This window comes from Pelophylax lessonae (genome assembly GCF_965119305.1).
Source record: "Pelophylax lessonae genome assembly, chromosome: 11".
Taxonomy (NCBI): domain Eukaryota; kingdom Metazoa; phylum Chordata; class Amphibia; order Anura; family Ranidae; genus Pelophylax; species Pelophylax lessonae.
Genome location: NC_138778.1, coordinates 128,861,743 through 128,882,444, shown reverse-complemented (window position 1 = coordinate 128,882,444; position 20,702 = coordinate 128,861,743). Strand labels below are relative to the sequence as shown.

The following is a 20,702-nucleotide window of genomic DNA, read 5'->3' as shown; positions in this document are numbered from 1 at the left end:
CTGGTGAGCCGAGAGACCGTTAGGTAGAATGGCTGTCGGCTTCAGAAGGGCGCCCTGCTCCTCAGTACATCTGGCGCCAACAGATAGGGGAGCCCAGCGTGACAGATCCAGCAGCCAAACGCACAACGCGTTTCCGAGCGTGCGCAGTAGCCTCACAGGGCGTGCGCGCTCCTTTCTCAAGTGCAGTAGCATGACACAGAAGAGCTGAACAAGTTTATAGGAAGCCAGCACTCAAGCTGGGTGGATACAGATGGACTTAAAGTGGCCATTGTAAATGGGCTGGACAGTGGGACCACAATACTTAAAGCGGCAATAAGAAAATAAACACAAAAAAAAAAAAAATCGCATACAAATGAAATCGCATTAAAAAAAAAAATGGTTATTTAACAAGGTAAAAAGACATACATCGGCTCTAATCATAATATGGTGTTAACATCTAGCTCTTCGTTTAAACCCTTGGGTGAAAGTGAATCCAGGGTATAGATCCAAAATGTCTCTCGTTGGCATAATTTGGCAAATCGTTCGGCCTCAGATGGAAGTTTGGGGATAGACTCTATTACCCAAACCTCCAATCCTGATGTGGACTTGTTGTGGAACTCGAGGAAATGGCGTGGTTGACCTCACAAATGTAGTTATGGAAGAATGTTAAAACATTCCCATAGACACACTCCTAAACTTTGTGGACAGCCTTCCCAGAAGAGTTGAAGCTGTTATAGCTGCAAGGGTGGGCCAACTCAATATTAAACCCTATTGACTATGATTGGGATGCCATAAAAGTTCATGTGCATGTAAAGGCAGGTGGCCCAATACTTTTGGTAATATAGTGTATATGATAATGTGTGTTTTAGGGAAATTGTACATATCGATCATGCTAACATATCCCAAGATTAGAAAAGATATACAAGGAGTAAATGAGTCATATGTGTATGATCTAATATTGCAGCCTTAAAATTCCCATCTACACTCCTACTTCCCACATTGAGAATACATAGTAAGTGGCCCTCAATTGAACTTTATGATCAAAATATGTTTATATGATATACAGTCAGGTCCATAAATATTGGGGCATCTACACAATACTAATCTTTTTGGCTCTATACACCACCACAATGGATTTGAAATGAAACAAACAATATGTGCTTTAACTGCAGACTTTCAGCTTTAATTTGAGGGTATTTACATGCAAATCAGGTGAAAGGTGTAGGAATTATAACAGTTTGTATATGTGCCTCCCACTTTTTAAGGGACCAAAAGTAATGGGATAATTGGCTGCTCAGCTGTTCCATGGCCAGGTGTGTGTTATTCCCTCATTATCCCATTTACAAGGGGCAGATAAAGGTCCAGAGTTCATTTCAAGTGTGTTATTTGCATTTGGAATTCTTTGCTGTCAACTTTCAATATGAAATCCAAAGAGCTGTCACTATCAGTGAAGCAAGCCATCATTAAGCTGAAAAAACAAAACAAACCCATCAGAGAGATAGCAGAAACATTAGGTGTGGCCAAATCAACTGTTTGGAACATCCTTAAAAAAGAATGCACCAGTGAGCCCAGCAACACCAAAAGACCCGGAAGACCACGGAAAACAACTGTGGTGGATGACCGAAGAATTCTTTCCCTGGAGAAGAAAACACCCTTCAAAACAGTTGGCCAGATCAAGAACATTCTCCAGGAGGTAGGTGTATGTGTGTCAAAGTCAATAATCAAGAGAAGACTTCACCAGAGTGAATACAGAGGGTTCACCACAAGGTAAACCATTGGTGAGCCTCAAAAACAGGAAGGCCAGATTAGAGTTTGCCAAAAAACATCTAAAAAAGCCTTCACAGTTCTCGAACAACATCCTATGGACAGATGAGACCAAGATCAACTTGTACCAGAGTGATGGGAAGAGAAGAGTATGGAAAAGGAAAGGAACTGCTCATGATCCAAAGCATACCACCTCATCAGTGAAGTATGGCAGTGGGCATGTATGGCTGCCAATGGAACTGGTTCTCTTGTATTTATTGATGATGTGACTGCTGACAAAAGCAGCAGGATGAATTCTGAAGTGTTTCAGGCAATATTATCTGCTCATATTCAGCCAAATGCTTCAGAACTCATTGGATGGTGCTTCACAGTGCAGATGGACAATGACCCGAAGCATACTGCGAAAGCAACCAAAGAGTTTTTTAAGGGAAAGAAGTGGAATGTTATGCAATGGCCAAGTCAATCACCTGACCTGAATCCGATTGAGCATGCATTTCACTTACTGAAGACAAAACTGAAGGGAAAATGCCCCAAGAAAAAGCAGGAACTGAACACAGTTGCAATAGAGGCCTGGCAGAGCATCACCAGGGATGAAACCCAGTGTCTGGTGATGTCTATGTGTTCCAGACTTCAGGCTGTAATTGACTGCAAAAGAATCACAACCAAGTATTAAAAAGTGAAAGTTTGATTTATGATTGTTAATCTTTCCCATTACTTTTGGTCCCTTAAAAAGTGGGAGGCACATATACAAACTGTTGTATTCCTACACCTTTCACCTGATTTGGATGTAAATACCCTGAAATTAAATCTGAAAGTCTGCAGTTAAAGCACATCATGTTTGTTTCATTTCTTTTTTATATACATTTTTATTTTCCTTTTTACATACAAAATCAGACAAAAAATATACAGCAGTGTTAATGCAGCTAATTACTTGGGTCAAACACTCCAAGGCTTTGCATAAATAGACAACGAAGAAAAAAAGGAGAAGAACCAAAAAAAAAAAAAAAAACACGAAAAAAGAAACAAAAAAATTAAAATAAACACCCAAAAAAAAAAAAAAAACAGAAGAAAAAGGGGGGGGGGGGGGATTTGAGATTCAGGATTCAGCCTGAGCCTATCTGGGTTGCAACCCTTTATGTTGCCAAAAAAAATCGGCCATGTCCCTAGAAGAATACCATTCATTGAATCTAAAAGGGCGTATCATATCTGTCAAGCTCTCTTCTGAAAATGTATATTCCAGAAATGATCTCCATCTGGTAAGAAATCTCGGGGTAGTACGTGAGTTGGAAAGCATAACGTCAAGTCTTTCCAGTTGGCATAGGGACAGCAAAGATTGTTGGACCTGTAAGAGATTTGGTGGGGTGGGGTTAATCCAGTTAGCCATAATCATTCTGCGTGCTGCCAAGAGGCAGAGGTGAGTCCATTGTGAAGAAAAGGATATGCAGTTAAAAAGGCAGGTAGTAGGAGTCTTAGGTACACCCATACCCGAAATAAAGTTGATGTAAAAGTGTAGGACGTGTGACTTTACACCATGGACATTGCTCTTGGGTAGGATCATCTGGGCAATGTCGAAAAGGATGCATTATTCTAAATTGAGTTTCCCGACAATTTTCAGAAATAATATTAGAATGTATTCTTTTATAGCTCTTAAGAAGCTTTTCCGGTAATGTTTCATCCCCCAGAATGTGAGACCATTTCTGGAATAATACCTGTTGAATCCTACCCAACGAATGAGACACTAAATGCTTATATAGAATAGAAATAGAATATTCTTTTTGATGAAGCACTACATCGATAAAGGAAGGTTTAAATGGGAGAGGCGTGGCTACCAGCGCGGGAGATGGCTGCTCAGTAAGCTAGCTCTGCGAGCCACCCGGGACAAACGCCGCAACGAGGGCACCTACCGACCTGCTGACTAGCGGTACCGCTGCACGAACGCCCGCTGACACCATCAAGATGACCCGCAGAAAGAAGGAGACCGGACAACTTAACAAATTGTCTGGTTTCTTTATCTCCCAGGCACATGGACTCTGCCAAAATGGCGCTGGTGGGACGGGACAAGCACACAGCTCCAGGCAGGGAGACGGATCGCTCCCCAAGCTGCCTCAGCTCCCGCCACCGCCTCAACAGTACAGGATTATCAGGAACCCCGACAGTGGTCAGTCTTCGGAATCACCTTCACCGCCATCACCGTCCTCAAGAAGTCCGGCTAAGCATAGGCAAAGGAGGGACTCGCCGCCTGGATTCATGGGCGACTCAGGTATGGAAGTATCTCCCCATCACTCAGCCCCAGCGATGCAGCCATTGCCTATTAGTGACCCATCAGGAGCAACTACCCCGGGGGGAACCCCATCTCAGAAGCTACCATGAGGGATATGTTATTCTCCCTGAGGGCCTCCATGCAGGCTGATATGTAGCAGCACACAAACGGCATCACTGCAGAGATCTCTGCTTTGGGGTGCAGGATTGATCAAGTGGAACACTCCGTCCATAATCACGCTGAAACCATTGATTCTGTAATTGACAGACTAAACACTCACACAGAGGAAATCTCATGGCTAAAAAATAAGGTAGCAGACCTGGAGGATCGCTCCAGGCGAAACAATATCAAGCTAAGGGGTATATCTGAATCGATCTCTCCTGATCATCTACAACAACATGTTGCATCTCTCTTCAAGTTGCTGGTTCTATCCCTGTCGGACTCGGAACTTCTTATAGACAGGATTCATCGACTGCCCAAGCCCACCTTCCTAGAGGGCAATGTGCCACAGGATGTACTGCTCAGGGTTCATTTTTTCACCACCAAAGACAAGATCATGCTGGCTTCAAGACCATATGGGGCTCTACCAGAACCTTATTGCAACGTACAACTGTTGCCGGATCTTTCCTAACACACGCTTCAATCTAGGCGCAACTTATCCACCATCACCAAGGCCCTGCGCAACCACCAAATACACCATAAATGGCAGTATCCCGCGACTCTCCTGGTAACGCAAGGGGGTTCTATGACGGCTGTCAAGACACTGGATGAGGGACTTTCTTTGCTCAGGAGATGGAACATCCTTCCTGCTGACCAGGCTGCAGCTGCGGACTCTCCACCCTTACGCTCACTGGACAGCGACTGGCATGTATCTTCCCACAAAAGGCCTTCTCGGCCCTCTTCCACCCATCCTAGCCCCAACCGCAATTGACCACCACATATGTGTCTCCGGCCTCTGAAAGGTGCCCTTTCATCTGGCCCTCCTCAAGTTTTTTCGCGAGTCCTCTCGCTCTCGGGCTGTCGAGACGGCCCTTTTTTTAGTTCTTTTTTCATTTTATTTTTTCCGTTTATGTTTCTCAACCTTTTTGAAACTCAACGCTGACTTTATCACAGATGACATCGGCTTTATCTCGTTCTCTTTCCTGAGACATGACCATTAAGCTGTTATCGATAAATGCCAACGGCCTGAACCACCCGGCCAAGAGGAGATCCCTCTGGAAGGAAGCTCTAACACGCAGAACTGACGTATTGGCGGTTCAAGAAAGCCATTTTCAAGCGGACTCATCACCATCCTGAGGTCACAAGAACTACCCTCATATTATTTTTGCGTCCTGTGCTGAAAAGAAGAGAGGTATGATGCTGGCCTTTCGGGATACCCTGACGGTTCGAATCCATAAGACGGTCCTAGATCCCGAGGGCAGATATATCATGGTGACTTGTGATATTAACGACCTACCACTTACCTTAGTGAACTTATATGCTCTGAACTCTCATCTAGTCCGTTTCGTGCGCAGGATCCTCAAGCAAGTATCAACACTTCATTATGGTCATCTTTTAATGTGTGGGGACTTTAATGCGGTTGTTGACCCCGGGTTGGACTCTTCTGCGTCCCCCCGGAGCCGACAGCAGTCCTTGGGACGGGTGATGCATGAGGAAAAGTTATTTGATGTATGGAGATGCCACCACTCCACGGAGCAGGACTACTCATTTTTCTCCCCCAGACATTGTTCGTATTCCCGCATAGACATGTTCTTTGTTGATCTATTCTTGTTGGACAAAGCTTCCTCCTCTGCTGTCAATGACATAACATGGTCGGACAACACGCCTGTAGAATTGACGATAGAGGACGCAGTAAAATGTAATAGCTCTTACATCTGGAGATGTGATGTTCATATGTTGCAAGATGCGAAGTGTCAAGCTCACGTTTCCCAACAACTGCAGGACTTCCTCCAAATTAATGAACCCTCTGTCTCCGACCCGTGGGTGCTGTGGGGTGCACAAAAGGCCTTCATAAGAGGAGTGTGCATCCAGCAGCAGGCGCGGCTTTGGAGACAGAGGAAGGATAAAATCTCTCTGTTGACACAAAAAATCCATACTCTGGACGCTGACAAGGCTAACCCTACTGACTCTAGGTCACAAACATTATTAGACTGAGGCAGGAACTTAGCCTCCTGCTTTTGGAACTCTCCAACAGACATTTTCATTACCTTAAACAAAAATATTACTGTCAAGCAAACAAAGCGGGTAAGTTTTTAGCATCCCAGGTTAGGCGCAAACAGGCGAAAATCTCAAATCCCCTACCTACTCCGCCCCACAACAACATCTAAAATCACCCATCCGCAAGCCATTGCAGATGAATTTGCTGAGTATTACAGCGCCTTATACAACCTCAAAGATAATGCATCTGAGATTCAGCCATCTGAGGAGGAAATAAATGGTTTTCTCCATAAGGTGTCCTTGCCCTATCTCTCTGAACACCAACTAAGCATCCTAAACTCCCCGATCACGCGCACGGAGGTTTGCTCTAGCATTACCTCCCTGTCGAAAGGCAAATCACCCGGCCCTGATGGGTTCTCTAAAGAGTTTTATCAATTATTTGCCCAATATCTCAGCCCCACTATGACAGATGTCTTTAACAAGGCCATATAGTGCCCATATAGTCACTCTACCTAAACCAGGTAAAGACCCCACTACACCCGCCCCATTTCCCTGCTGAATTCGGACGCAAAAATCTACGTATCCTGTCCAAGCGCATACAGGCCATGCTACCTACACTTATACACAGGGATCAAATGGGATTCACTCCTGGAAGGCAGATGTCGGATGCCACCCGGCGACTCCTGGGCATAATGCACCAAGCGCAATCCTCTAAAACTCCGTCTGTATTACTCACCCTGGATGCCGAAAAGGCATTTGATAGGGTTCATTGGGGATATATGAAGGCTACCCTGCAAAAGTTTGGCTTCTCTGGCCCTATCCTATCTGCTATCATGGCTCTCTACTCGTCCCCGTCGGCGCAGGTGTACACCTCAGGCATATTGTCTAAAAAATTCCACCTATCAAATGGCACTAGGCAGGGCTGCCCCTTGTCCCCCACAATTTTTAACCTGGTAATAGAGCCATTAGCGGAAACAATCAGATCCAAACCCCTTATCACAGGATTCAAGCTACCGACATATCATCACAAAATCAACTTGTTTGCTGACGGTATAATCATGATGCTCACCCGTCCAGACAGATCCTTACCAGCGGCTTATAACACACTTCAAAACTATAGCAGAGTTTCATTCTATAAACTTAATGCATCTAAATCCACTGTTCTTAACATGGGAGTTCCCGCCGGAATCCAATCTAGCATTCAACAGACCATCCCTATTCCCTGGTCCACTGTGAGCATCCATTACTTACTCCCAGCCAACCATCTTAAACTTCTGTCCGTCAACATTAATAGATTATTGACCAAAATTAGAAATGACATTTCCCACATGCGTAACCCCTATTTCTCTTGGAGTGGTAGAGTCGCAGCCTATAAAATGTTTATACTCCCCCAAATGTTATATCTCTTTAGAGCGCTTCCCATCCACTTCCCGGCGACACATCTCCAAAAATTCTCCAGATTAATGTCGTCCTTTATATGGGGTGGCAAAAGGCCTCGTTGTGCTTTTTCACTTTTGGTTAGGAAAAAGCAATTTGGAGGGGCCGCAGTTCCTGATATTACTACTTACTATAGGGCCACAATTCTGGCGCAGCTGAAACAGTGGTTAACTACCAAAGAATCGCCCATATGGGTGGATCTGGAGAGAGATGTGGGACCTGAGAACTCTGCTCTGGAGCGATAGGTGGATGGAGTGGCGACTTGCCCCTCTGTCACCTACTATGCAGGCGGTGCTGAGGACATGGCGCTTATCTCCGGCATCACTGAATACGAGAGACATAACCGCTATCTCATCACTACCTCAGACAGTACTTACTCACTACTTACCTGATATTCCAGTTCACTTACTAGATAGGGTGTGACCTCTATCAATTCCTTCTATGACAAGGGATCACTCACCCCCATTGAAGACATGATTCGAAGGTACGGCCTTCCAGGGTACATGTACTACCATCTTCTGAGAGAAGCTCATTTCTTACTGGCTCACCCGCTGCGGTCTATCTTGGTGGATGGTGGTATATGGGACCTCCTCACACTTGATGCCCCAACAAACCCCAGGCTATCGCATTTTTATGACGTTCTGTTGGACAATGCCAAATTCTACAAAACCTCTTCTATGTTTAAATGGGACAGGAAAATAGGCACTGCATTCTCTATTCCACAGTGGCGTTCTGCCCTCACCAATATATATAAATATTCGCACTGCGCAAATCATTGGGAGATGACCCAAAAAATTCTGAACAGATGGTACTATACCCCTTACCGTCTCGCAGGCTTCTCTCCATCTTACTCACAACTTTGCTGGAGGGACTGTTCCCAGGTGGGGACTCTGCTACACATCCTGTGGTCCTGCCCTACACTGACGAGCTACTGGAACAGAGTATTCACTTATGTGTCTACTCACACGGGTTGTATACTAAAGCCATCCCCGGAGCTAGCCCTTTTACACATAGGAATATACCGTCTACCGGTCATATATAGGCCCTGGGTTACACACGTGTTATTGGCTGCTCGGACGATCGTTCTCCGTAAATGGAAGACAGCAGAGGCCCCTAATTTAGAAGAGGTGGTTCAACTCCTGAAATTGAACTACCACTTCGAAAAGGCCTTGGCGATCAATAGACTGCAACTGCAATCCTTTACCGCTCACTGGAACTTTTGGGCTGTGACAATATCCTGATTTTGCTGTGTTCTTCTGTATCTTGCTGCCTTGCTGTTTAGCTGTATACTACTACATAGCTGTTGGTTAAAGCAAAGATATCTTTATGTTGTGAATGATTCCACTTGAGATGTTACTGTATACTGCTTATATGTTGAGAATACCCTGATTTTCTTTCTTTTCCTTGTTGTGTTCCAAAACTTGAATAAAAATTATTTGCAAAAAAAAAAAGGAAGGTTAAAATGGATTTGTTCCATATCTGCAGCAAGTCCGCAAAAAGGAAGTCATTTGTAGGTAGAAAAAGTAATGAGAAGAGGGCAGATTAAATTCCTGTCTCAGCACTTGAAAAGATTTGAAATGGTTGGTAATATTGTCATAAAGCGAGGAGGCTTTAGTTAGTCCCAAAATTGCCCACTGCCTGAAGGTTGCTTGTGTAGTAGATGGAATGAACATGGGATTGCCTTGAATAGTAAGGTAGCTAGAGATACTGGAGGGCAAGCCCACCATCCTCCGTACCTCCCTCCATGCCACCACTGTATCTCTGATAACAATATTGTTTTTAAGATGGGGTGGTAGCGCCCTGAGAGAGGAGTGGAGGATGGCTGGCGGGGTATATGGAAATACCAGCGCTTCTTCAAGCTCGAAATTAGAATATTGTGATGCTCCTGTGAGCCAATCAAGACCCTGTCTTAATAAGCATGATAAATTATAAAGGCGAATATCAGGGAGACCCCCCCCCCCCAGACCTCGGGAGAGAAAGTTTTCGTAAAGCAATACAAGGTTTTTTGATGTTCAATGCTTTATTTATTCTCTGCACATCCGAGTGCTTCAAGAGTAAAGGAAGTGTCTGTAATGGATATAAAAGACGCGGAAAAGATACCATCTTAAATAAATGACATCTCCCGAAGAGTGAGAGAGGGAGGGTCGCCCAGGTCTGCAACTCAGGGACAATTTTACAAATGAGTGGTGGAAAGTTAAGGGTGTATAAAGATGAGGGGACCTTCCTATGCGAATGCCAAGGTACGTTATATATTGCGGCGCCATAGCAAATTGGCATAGTCTACGCCAGTGAGCGGACAGTTGAGGATGTAGGTCTAATACCTCACTTTTATCGAAAAATGTATCCGTTTTTTTTCAAATCCATTGTGGTGGTGTAGAGAGCCAAAAAGATTACAATTGTGTCGATGTCCCAATATTTATGGACCTGACTGTAGGTAAATACAACTTATTTTAAAATAAGTCCCCATAACAGTCCCATCTTATCAGATTATATGTATTTCACTGAGCTACTAAGAAGATATAACCACTTCTGGACCGGAGGATTTGCCCCCCTAATGACCAGGCCATTTTTTGTGATTCGGCACTGCGTTATTTAACGGACAATTGCACAGTCGTGCGACGCTGCACCTAAATAGAATTGATGTCCTTTTTTTCCCACAAATAGAGCTTTCTTTTGGTGATATTTGATCACCTGAGCAATTTTTATTTATTGCGCTATAAGCAAAAAAGGGCAACAATTCTGGAAAAAAAAAAACATTTTAACTTTCTGATAACTAACATTCCCCAAAAAAAGAAAAAAAATCCCAATAAGCATATTTTGATTGGCTTGTGCAAAAAAATGATCGTGTTTACAAACTAGAGGAAAGATTTATGTAATTTTTTTATTTTATTATTCTTTTACTAGTAATGGCGGCGATCTGCAGTTTTTATCGGGACTGCGACATTGGAGCCGACAGATCAGACCCCTAACTGACATTTTTGACACTTTTGGGGGACCAGTGACATTACTACAGTAATCAGTGCAAAAATATGCACTGATACTGTAATATTGACACTGGCAGGGAAGGGGTTAACCCAGGGGTAATCAAAAGGTTAAGTGTGAGCCTAGGGGAGTGTTTTCTAACTGTATAGGGGAGGGACTTGTGGAATCAACACCGAGACCTGTGATCCAAAATAGGAGGAACACAGGCGCTCTGTGATCATTTCAGAGAGAACAACGGTCTGCTGTGTTTACAACAGCAGATCGTCATTCTCTCTCCACGGGGGGCAATCACAGGTGCCCGGGGGCAATTGTGGCCCCATGGATCGGCCTCCCTAAAGCCTAATGTGGGCGGGCACGGAGTACAGGTACGGCGGCTCACGCAGCTGAGCCAACCTGCTGCAGTATATCTGCGGCGGGCGGTCGGCAAGTGGATAAGAAAAAGTGGATTCTCTTACCTCAATAGCGATCAAAGAACTGTGCATGCAAGAAATGACCATATCAAGTCTCCATACAGATGAGTATGCCCCTTACAGAATAGGGGGAGCTATTGAAACCAGGTAGTAGTTTGGGGTGGTTGCTCAAGGGCCCATGTGTCTCCTTAGCTCCCTATATATAGGGGGGAATGTCCATGTCTTGACACAGCGTGCTGTGCATGCGCACGCAGCATCGTCGCCCAATTCACTGGATGGTTTGGTGCCAAATTGCGGCATCCCACCAGTGTAATGTTAACACTTGTCTGGCATTTTAAAACTGAATTTTCAGATGTTTACTCATCTTTTTACATTCTATATTAATTTCATCCTCCCAAAGAAAATAATCAAGGAAGCCTGCATCCAACCATCTTGGAGCCCAAATTATAGCAGAATTAAACCCAAAAGCAAACATTTCTTTTATTGCAGCTTATCAATTCTTAGATGTGATGGCTGCATTCGTTTTCTTCTTTTAGGCTTTCTTTTTTTTATATTTTCCTCTGGTGATTCAGCCTGTAAGTTTGTTTTCCAAAGGAACAAGCTTTCTTGCGTTCGTATTAGTTACAGGGATAAAAAAACCAATTATCACTGACAGGGATGCCTACAAAGATCAGTTTTTAGTTATTTATGTAAAACCTTTATCCTGAAAGGGAAAAAAACTATTTGCTGTAACTGCTTGTAAATTATTAGCTGGAATTCGGCTTCAATTTGTTTGTGTATCGAAATCTGCTAGTCCAAAACTCAGAATTAAAAAAATAAGGGATTTTCATGGTGCCCAAAACCTCACAATTTTAGTATGGCTTTGAGTTTTACTGTTGTTTGGGATAACAGCACTGGAAGGTTCAAGAATTGTATGGTCATAAACAGTCACTATTCAGCACACCTTTATCATATTGCGGCATTTTGTCCATTATTTTATTCATTTCATGTTTTTGACATTTTCAATATACCTATATCTATGGTAATACCTTATTTATTCACAATACTGTTGCCTCTATGTCTATACATGGAGGTAACAGCATGTAGTGTAGTGGTCATTTCAGTCATGGGGGTAGCGCTGCACCATCTATTGATTGTAGTTTCACTTGTATAGGCTCCAAGGTAGATGCAGAGGCAGAAAACAGCGGCCCAGCACGCAAGATGGGTGTCAAAGATGGGTAAACCAATTATAGGTCTTACACCATGCAGTATTTAAACAAATCTCTTCCACAAGGTAAGGAATGTGACAGCAAATCTGTAGGGCTCATTCACACATTGAATAAAGTTTTTTCCACACTGGATAAATACCAGTCACCGGTAAGGTACATAGAAAGCAATTTTTTTTTTAAACTTTACATTTTTATTTAAGTATCAAAAATATAACAGAGCTTTTCATTACATTTCCATTACGGACAAGAATATAAAACACATATAAACAGAATATGTAGGCATAAGCATAACAGACATATCATTAATTACAGGTTTATGCTGAAATAGTTACCGTACTCAACCATTGGAACAATAAAACCCTATTGACCCCATTGGGACTATACTGTCAATAGGAGTTATTCCTATTTAAAATGGGGGAGAAAACCACAAAAGTATGGAGGAGGAAGCTACTGTAACGCTCTGGGTTCTTAGTTCAATGGGGCTGGATCTACAGCTGCAGAATTCCACTCAGTAGTCTTGTAGAGATATGTTAAATCACCTGATCCAACACTCTTGACTCATCACAGTGGTTCAGCCTGATTCAGTATGCACATACACAAACACTCAGTTAATGATGTTGCAGGAGTGATAGGTAATTATGCAAGTAGCAGTGAAATGATACACTGAAGGTATAGGCTTTGAAGAGTGACAGTAGATGATGATAAGCACTCAGATAGTGATGTTGCAGGAGTGATAGTAGATGATGATAGGTAGAAGTAATAGTTACAATGGATAACACAGGTATGTTAGTCTCTTTGTAGGTGTGTGGAGGTAGGTTGGTAACTGATGCGAGAATCGGATATAGCTGGTAACCGATGTGAGAATCGGATAGGGCTGGTAACTGATGTGAGAATCAGCTAGGCTGGTAACCGATGTGAGAATCGGATAGGGCTGGTAACTGATGTGAGAATCGGATAGGGCTGGTAACCGATGTGAGAATCGGATAGGCTGGTAACCGATGTGGGAATCGGATAGGCTGGTAACCGATGTGAGAATCGGATAGGCTGGTGACCGATGTGAGAATCGGATAGGCTGGTAACCGATGTGAGAATCGGATAGGCTGGTAACCGATGTGAGAATCGGATAGGCTGGTAACCGATGTGGTGTTCAGAGGTATGCACAAACAAAGTTGCAGGGTAACAGATAGCAGAAGACACAAGAGCTAGCAATCTAGTTCAGGAATGCAGGGTTTAGTAAGCAGTAGGCACAAGAGCTAGCAATCTAGTTTAGTAATGCAGGTGATAGATACTAGAGAGCATGTATCCTAGAGCTAGCAACAGTTCTGTAATGCAGGTATTAGTTAGCAAGTGTTGTTGATAAGAGGGGGTCCCCTGTGGGGTACTTATCAATAGCCAGTAGTGAGGGAGTGCAGGACAAGGTAGCGAGGCTCCGGTCAATACAGGTATAGGGTATGTAGCTGGAAGATTCGGCAGCGTCAGGTTAGGCAGGTATCAGGAGCGGTTGCACGAACAATGTGTGAGTGCAGACCGTCAGTTGAAATAGCCACTCAGTGCGGCGCCTGATGATGATGTCAGCCCTGTTAAAGGAATACACACCTATATGCGTTCCACCTACCTGAGTGGTGGAACGCAAACCGGAAGTGAGGTGATAGAAAGGCACTGAGAGTACCAGGATCTTACAGCTACCTTTCTTAATGTAATATGTAGATAAAGTGTATTCAACCCTTATTAAAGCGGAGTTCCGCACTCAAAATCGATAAAATCGATTTTGGGCCATCCGCTTAATAAGGGGAACCTGAAAAAGAAATGGATACTGGCGATTTTTTTTTTTTGGTCACTTACCTTATTATAGAAGAAAATATACTCACCTTCCTTCCACTTCCTCACTCTGCGGCCGCGGCCCGCGCCGTCACTTCCGGTTTGCGATGATTCCTGGTAGCTGAACGTCATCACTCCCAGGAATCAATGCGCCTGCACCGGCCCCGCTCGTCACTTCCGGTGCAGGCACAGCATTCACTGCTAAACAGCTTCTGGGCATGCCCGGAAGCTGTGCAGGGATGCCGCGCCTGCACCAGAAGTGACGAGCGGGGCCGGTGCAGTGCATTGTGGGACTCCGACATCACGAAGAGGACACGAAGAGGGACGCTGCAGCTTCAACTGCCCACACGTGAGATGGCAGCGCTGGAGAAGAAATTTTCTAGGTAAGTATTTCTTCTTACAGGTAAGTGCGACTCGGGACAGTTTAGAGGCTATCCATTGTCGAATGTACTAGCCCTGACTGTCCCGGGGGTATTTTTAGCTCAAATTGACCCCCAATGCCGGAACACCGCTTTAAAGTCTTTCATGTAAGTAGAAGCTTGTGGTGGTAAGGTTCTTATTAGCTAGCATCAGTTCATAGTGAGTATGCATATTTAATCTCAGAATAACCTCAGAGAGGTTAGGAGCTGCATTGGATTTCCATAACTGAGCTATGGTGAGCCTTGCTGCTATTAGAATGTTGGCAACAATAGTTCTATAACAAGGTGAGTATATATCATGGTTGATTCCCAGTAGGACCATTGCAGGTGTGAGAGGGAGTAGGTTACCTGTGAGTGATGTGGTAAAGCAAGGCCCGAAGCGAAGAAAAAAAAAAAAAAAAATAGCGCAGGGCAGACATGACCATGTGAAGAGGGGAGACAGGGCAGGTGTGAGTTAAATTAAATTGTTTTGAGTTGGGGGGTATTCAGGGATTGGTGTATCAGGTTTGGGAGGGGTTGAGGTACAGTTAGGAGGGGTGGCCCCTCAGATTGGAGGTCAGTGGAAGTTCAACGGACGAAGGAAGAAGAAGCTTGGTCACCCACCTTTTTCACTGCAGAGCATCTCACCTCAGCTCCCCTGGTCTGTGATGGCGGATTTGGACGTTTTGCTGGAGCAAATCAAGGCCGCTGCTGCGGTGAAGGGGACTGAGTGGCTCCGGTCCCAGGTCTCCACGTTGATGGGGGTTCAGGACTCTGCACAGGATTCGGAGGGGCTTGCGGTCCCGCGGGCTCGGCGGTCACGGCCGCCGGAGCGTTTTTCACCGGACCCTTCCCCTCGAGCTCAGCGTCATCCTAGGAGCCCCGACAGGGACCCTTCAGGGCCGCCGGCTAAGCGTTCTCCTGCTGCGGCCGTGCGCGCCTCTGGGAGGAATCCTCTGCATGGACGGAGCTCTGGGGGTAGTGGGGGGAGGCGGCCTTCGGTCTCTCCCCGTCCCTCTCGCCGGGGTGCTGCTGGACTGGCGGGCTCCCCTACTGGCGATGCTCCGGTCGGAGGGGTGCCTCGGCGTGGGAGCGGCTTCATGGCGGCCGGTGGCAGCAGTGATCGGCGGGACTCGGAGTCGGCCTCGGCTGGGCGCAGAGAGATGACGCGGCGGGGCAAGTCACGTGGCCGGGTCATCGGAAGTTCGGCTGGTTCACAGAGGTCTCCGTCGGGCGGAGCTGGAGTACGGGGGCGTGGACGCCTGTCGCTCGGCTCTGCAGATGGCGGGAGTGCGACACCTGGTGGACGGATGTCGGCGGTGCCCGGGGACGATCGTTCGGAAGGCGAGGTGTCCGGATCGGATGTGGAAGAGGATGTCGGTGGTCGGTCGGCGACGAGGGAGGCTGGATCGGCGGCTGGGGGCGCCCCCCCTGGGCAGGCAGGTGAGGTCACAATTCCTTCTCTGGCTTTGTCTGATTTGCGGGGCTTGTTTGATGTGGGGGGTGGGAGTGCTGGAAGGGCTCGGGGGGTGGGGGTGTCCCGGCCAGTGGGGGCGGGGACCCCGGAAGGGGGTGATGATGGGGGTTTGAGGGGCTTCCTCCTGGGTCTACGGGACCTCTTGGGGCGTTTGCCCCCGGGGGACGGGGGCCGCTTGTCTCCAGCGGCGGCTTGGGTGCCTCCGGCGGGGGGCTCGGGCACGGAGCCGGGGGGGGCCCCGGGGCTGGCGGGGCCGTCTTCCACGGGGCTAGTTGCGGGGGGGGCTGGGGCCCCTCCCCAGGTTGTTGGTGCGCCGGCAGTGGTGGCAGTGACGGCCGGGGCGGCGGGGGACAAGACCGGGACGGCGAAGGAGGGGAAGGCGGACGCTGTTCGCCTGGACGATTCAGCGAAAGGTGAGGTATATGTTTGTTTTGAGGGCCCATTGGGGGCACATTTGAAGCAGGAAGTCCGGGAGAAGATCTGGAAGGGTGAGTACGTGGAAATCTTCACGCTGTTGCCCCTCGAGAAGTTTCACCTGGACAGGGTTAAACCGGAGGAGCGCAAGAAGGAGGACGAGGAGGCGCGACGCTATCGGCTTATCCCTCGGACCTTCGCCAATTGGCTGCAGGCCTTTGCCATTCTGGCGGGCGTCATAGGGGAAAAGGCGCCGGAAAACTGCTCGGCCCTGTTCTGCTACATGGACGCTGTAGGGGAAGCCTATCGGGTTTACGGGGGGTCGGCCTGGCTGCGGTACGACGAACAGTTCCGGCAGCGGAAGGCGGTTAGGCCGTCCTTGCGGTGGGACCACAAGGACATCAGCCTGTGGATGCGGCTCATGTCGTCTGCGAAGGCTCCGAATCAGTTTTTTCCAGGGGGGGCCGGTGGTTCTGCGACCCCGGGACAGCCGGCCGCAAAGAGGAGGGGTTTCTGCTGGCAATTTAATGAGGGTTCCTGTAAGTTCGGTGGCACATGTCGCTTCAAACATGAATGCTCCGGTTGCGGAGGTTCCCATTCCTTGGCTCGGTGTTTTAAGTCCGGAAAGGGGCGGTCCGGAGAGCCTTCGCACAAGGGGGACGACGCCGGTGAGGGTGGAAAGGCTGCGGCCTTTTCTAGATAGGTACCCCGATAGGGCGGCTGCCCGACTTCTGGGGGAGGGTTTTGCGGTGGGTTTTCGTATCCCTTGCTCTTTGGCCTCGGTGCCGCCGGTGGCGAGGAATTTGCGTTCGGCATTGCGCCACCCTTTGGTGGTGTCGGATAAGTTGCACAAAGAAGTGGCTCTCGGTCGCATGGCGGGCCCGTTTTCGGAGGTGCCGGTGCGTGACTTGGTGGTTTCGCCGTTGGGGGTGGTTCCCAAGAAGGAACCCAACAAGTTTCGCCTCATTCACCACCTCTCCTTCCCAAAGGGTGGGTCTGTGAATGACGCCATCGACCCGGATGCCTGTACGGTGTCTTACATTTCCTTTGACGCCGCGGTGGCCTGGGTGCGACATTATGGGCGGGGGGCCTTGATGGCCAAATCGGACATTGAGGCGGCGTTCAGGTTGCTCCCGGTTCACCCGGACAGTTTTCGATTGCTGGGCTGCCGGTGGCAAGGGGCGTATTATGTGGATCGCTGCCTTCCTATGGGCTGCTCCATATCGTGCGCGCTGTTTGAGACCTTCAGTTCCTTTGTGGAGTGGGTGGTTCGGGAGGTTTCCGGTGTGAATTCGGTGATCCACTATTTGGACGACTTTCTGTGTGTGGGCCCGCCCTCTTCCAACGGGTGCGCGATCCTGCTTGCCACGTTGCAGCATGTGGCCGGGAGCTTCGGCATTCCGTTGGCCCCCGACAAGACGGAAGGCCCGACCACGGTGCTCAGCTTCCTGGGCATTGTCGTGGATTCGGAGGCCATGGAGTGTCGCCTACCGGAGGATAAATTGGGGGCTTTGAGAGCTGAAATTGAAGGGGTGCTGGGTTTGCGCAAGATTCAGTTGCGCAGCTTGCAGTCGTTGCTGGGTAAATTGAATTTTGCCTGCCGCATTATGCCCATGGGCCGGGTTTTCTGCCGACGGCTGTCGGCGGCGACTTCGGGGGTGAAGTTGCCCACTCACTTCGTCAGGCTCAACAGGGAACACAGGGATGACTTGCGTCTGTGGCACGGTTTTTTGGCCACATACAATGGTAGATCCTTGTGGATGGCCGGGCCGATCAGCAACTTTGATTTGGAACTGTTTACCGATGCTGCTGGTTCGGCGGGGTACGGGGCTTTTCACCGGGGGGCGTGGAGCGCCGCCCCTTGGCCGGGGGCATGGCAGGCAGCGGGGCTGGTCAGCAACTTGGTGTTGCTGGAACTGTTCCCGGTGGTGGTGGCCCTGGAGATTTGGGGGGCGGAGTTCAGGAACCTGAAGGTTCGCCTCCATTGCGACAATCTCGGGGTGGTTCAGGTGATCAACCGCGCGTCGGCTTCGTCTCAGCCGGTGGTGCGCCTCCTTAGGTATTTGGTTTTGCGGTGTCTACGGTTGAATGTTTTCCTGTACGCTGTGCACATTCCGGGGGTTAAGAATGATATTGCTGACGCGCTGTCTCGTTTTCAGTGGGACAGGTTCCGGGAGTTGGCACCGGCAGCGGAGCAACGCGGAGTCACGTGTCCGGAGTGGCTATGGGGGATTGCCTTGGGGTCCTCGCTGGATGGATCAGGAAGTCGGTGAGCGAGTCCACGTGGTCGGCTTATTGCAAGGTATGGTTGGAGTGGCTGGAGGTGTTGCGGGTGGCATCGGTGGATCCTCTGGGTCCGGAGGTCAGGTGGGTGTTACTTTCTTTTGTCTCTGATCATTTTGAGTGGGGCGCGTCGGCTTCCACTGTGGCTCGCAAGTTGTCCGGCTTGGCCTTTCTGTTTAAATTTCTGGGTTGTCGGGATTACACGAAGGACTTCGTGGTGAGACAAGCGTTACGGGGCTATTCCAGGGCTTATCGGAGGAGGGACACTAGGCGCCCGGTGTCCTTCGCTCTTTTGCAGGACGTCTGCCGGCAATTGGGGGTGCACTGCGCCTCGAGTTACGAGGTGGTGTTGTTTAAGGCGGCCTTTTCTCTCGCTTTTTTCGGGGCTTTCCGGATTGGGGAATTGGTCAGCTCCTCCCGGACGGTGCCGGGGGGCCTATTGGGTCAGGATGTCTCTGTCGGTCGGGAGGGGGTTACTATCCTCCTTCGACGGTCCAAAACGGACCAGAGTGGCAAGGGGGTCCGTGTCCGGTTGTTCGCGGTGCCGTCTTCACCGCTGTGCCCGGTAGGGGCGGTTCGGGATTACTGGGCAATCCGCCCTTCGCGGCCCGGTTCATTTTTAATGCATGCGGACGGGTCGTCGTTATCCCGTTTTCAATTTGTATCGGTGTTCAGAAGGTGTGTGGGCTCTTTGGGTTTGGATGCCAGTAGGTTTGCATCTCATTCCTTTCGGATCGGGGCGGCCACTGAGGCTGCACGCTGGGGATTGAACGACGATGCGGTCAAACGCATTGGGCGCTGGGAGTCTAGGAGGTTCTTGTTGTACGTTCGTCCACAGCTGTTGGTGTAGGGCATGTACGGGGGGTGGTTTTTTGTCGCTGGGGGGGGTGTGGGCCCGGCTGGTTATCTGATTATTGGTTGGTTTTCTTTTCCTTTTGTCCCCTTTTCTTGTAGGTTTGGAACCCTGCCTTGTTTGGATCGTGGGACACTCGTATGTTTTCTGGGGGGCCCGGAGAGCTGATGTGCGTCCTAATGGTAGACAACTTGGTTTTTCTCGGCACGAGGCTTGTGTCAGGTGGCTGGGGGTGCCGGGGCTTACTTGGGGCAGGGTCCTTCCCGAAGTGCATCGTTTCGCCCGGTTGGACAGGCAGCCAGATGTTTTGGTGCTGCATGCCGGGGGCAACGATTTGGGGGCCAGGTCCGCGCGGGCCTTGATCAGGGACATAAAGTTGGATTTCCTTAGGCTGCGCACGGCTTTTCCGGCGCTGCTTGTAGTTTGGTCGGATATGGTGGCCCGCACGTCCTGGCGCATGGCCAGGTCGGTCGCGCGCCTTAATAAGGCTCGGATTAAGTTGAACAAGGAAGTGGGGCGCTTTGTGTGTCGGAATGGGGGGTTGGTGGTTCGCCACCTGGAGTTGGAAGTGGACACGTGGCGGTATCTGCGGGATGATGGAGTCCACCTCAATGCGGTGGGTATAGATTTATGGGCCCTGGGATTACAGGATGGGATCCAGCGAGCCTTGAGGGTTTGGAGGGGCACGCAAGGGTAAGGTGTCACCCTTGGGTGCTGGTGGCGTTTTGTTGGTCTTTGCTGGCGGGGGAGGTGAACAGTTTAGGATAAGGGTATGGTTGGGACTCATCGTTGGTATGGGTCCCTATGGTGCATTCCATTTAATGTCAGTTTAAATGGAATTCAAAATGGTGGCACTGCGGGGAGTGGTTTGTCTCCGAGCCGGTGACGCGGCTGGAGGCCTATCAGGGCACAGGTCCCGCAGTGCAGGATTTGGAATTATTTGGAGGAGCCTCAAAGACCAACAGGCCTAATGACTGATTGTTTTATGTTTGTAAGGAATGTTTTTTCTCCTTATGTTAATTTTAAGGTAAAAGGGTTAATAAAATGGCTGCTGTGGCCAATTAACTCCAAGCACGGTGTGGTCTCAATTATTTAGGTAAAGGGAAAGGTTTATGGCATGGGGGTGGAGCCTTTGGCTTTAAGCAGCCTAAGAGTTTGGGGGTGACATCTATTCTACATTGGTCAAGCAAGGCCCGAAGCGAAGAAAAAAAAAAAAAAAAATAGCGCAGGGCAGACATGACCATGTGAAGAGGGGAGACAGG

General features: G+C 48.4%; 1 protein-coding gene across 1 annotated transcript; it reads left to right on the top strand.

Annotated features, from left to right (window-relative positions):
* Window positions 1–5,359: 5,359 nt before the first annotated feature.
* LOC309567419 (uncharacterized protein) lies at window positions 5,360–20,137 on the top strand (the record flags this gene model as incomplete). Its single annotated transcript, XM_082272819.1, has 2 exons — window positions 5,360–5,861; window positions 19,542–20,137. 2 exons carry the CDS (start codon window positions 5,360–5,362, stop codon window positions 20,135–20,137), a joined length of 1,098 nt encoding a protein of 365 aa, XP_082128945.1.
* Window positions 20,138–20,702: the final 565 nt, after the last annotated feature.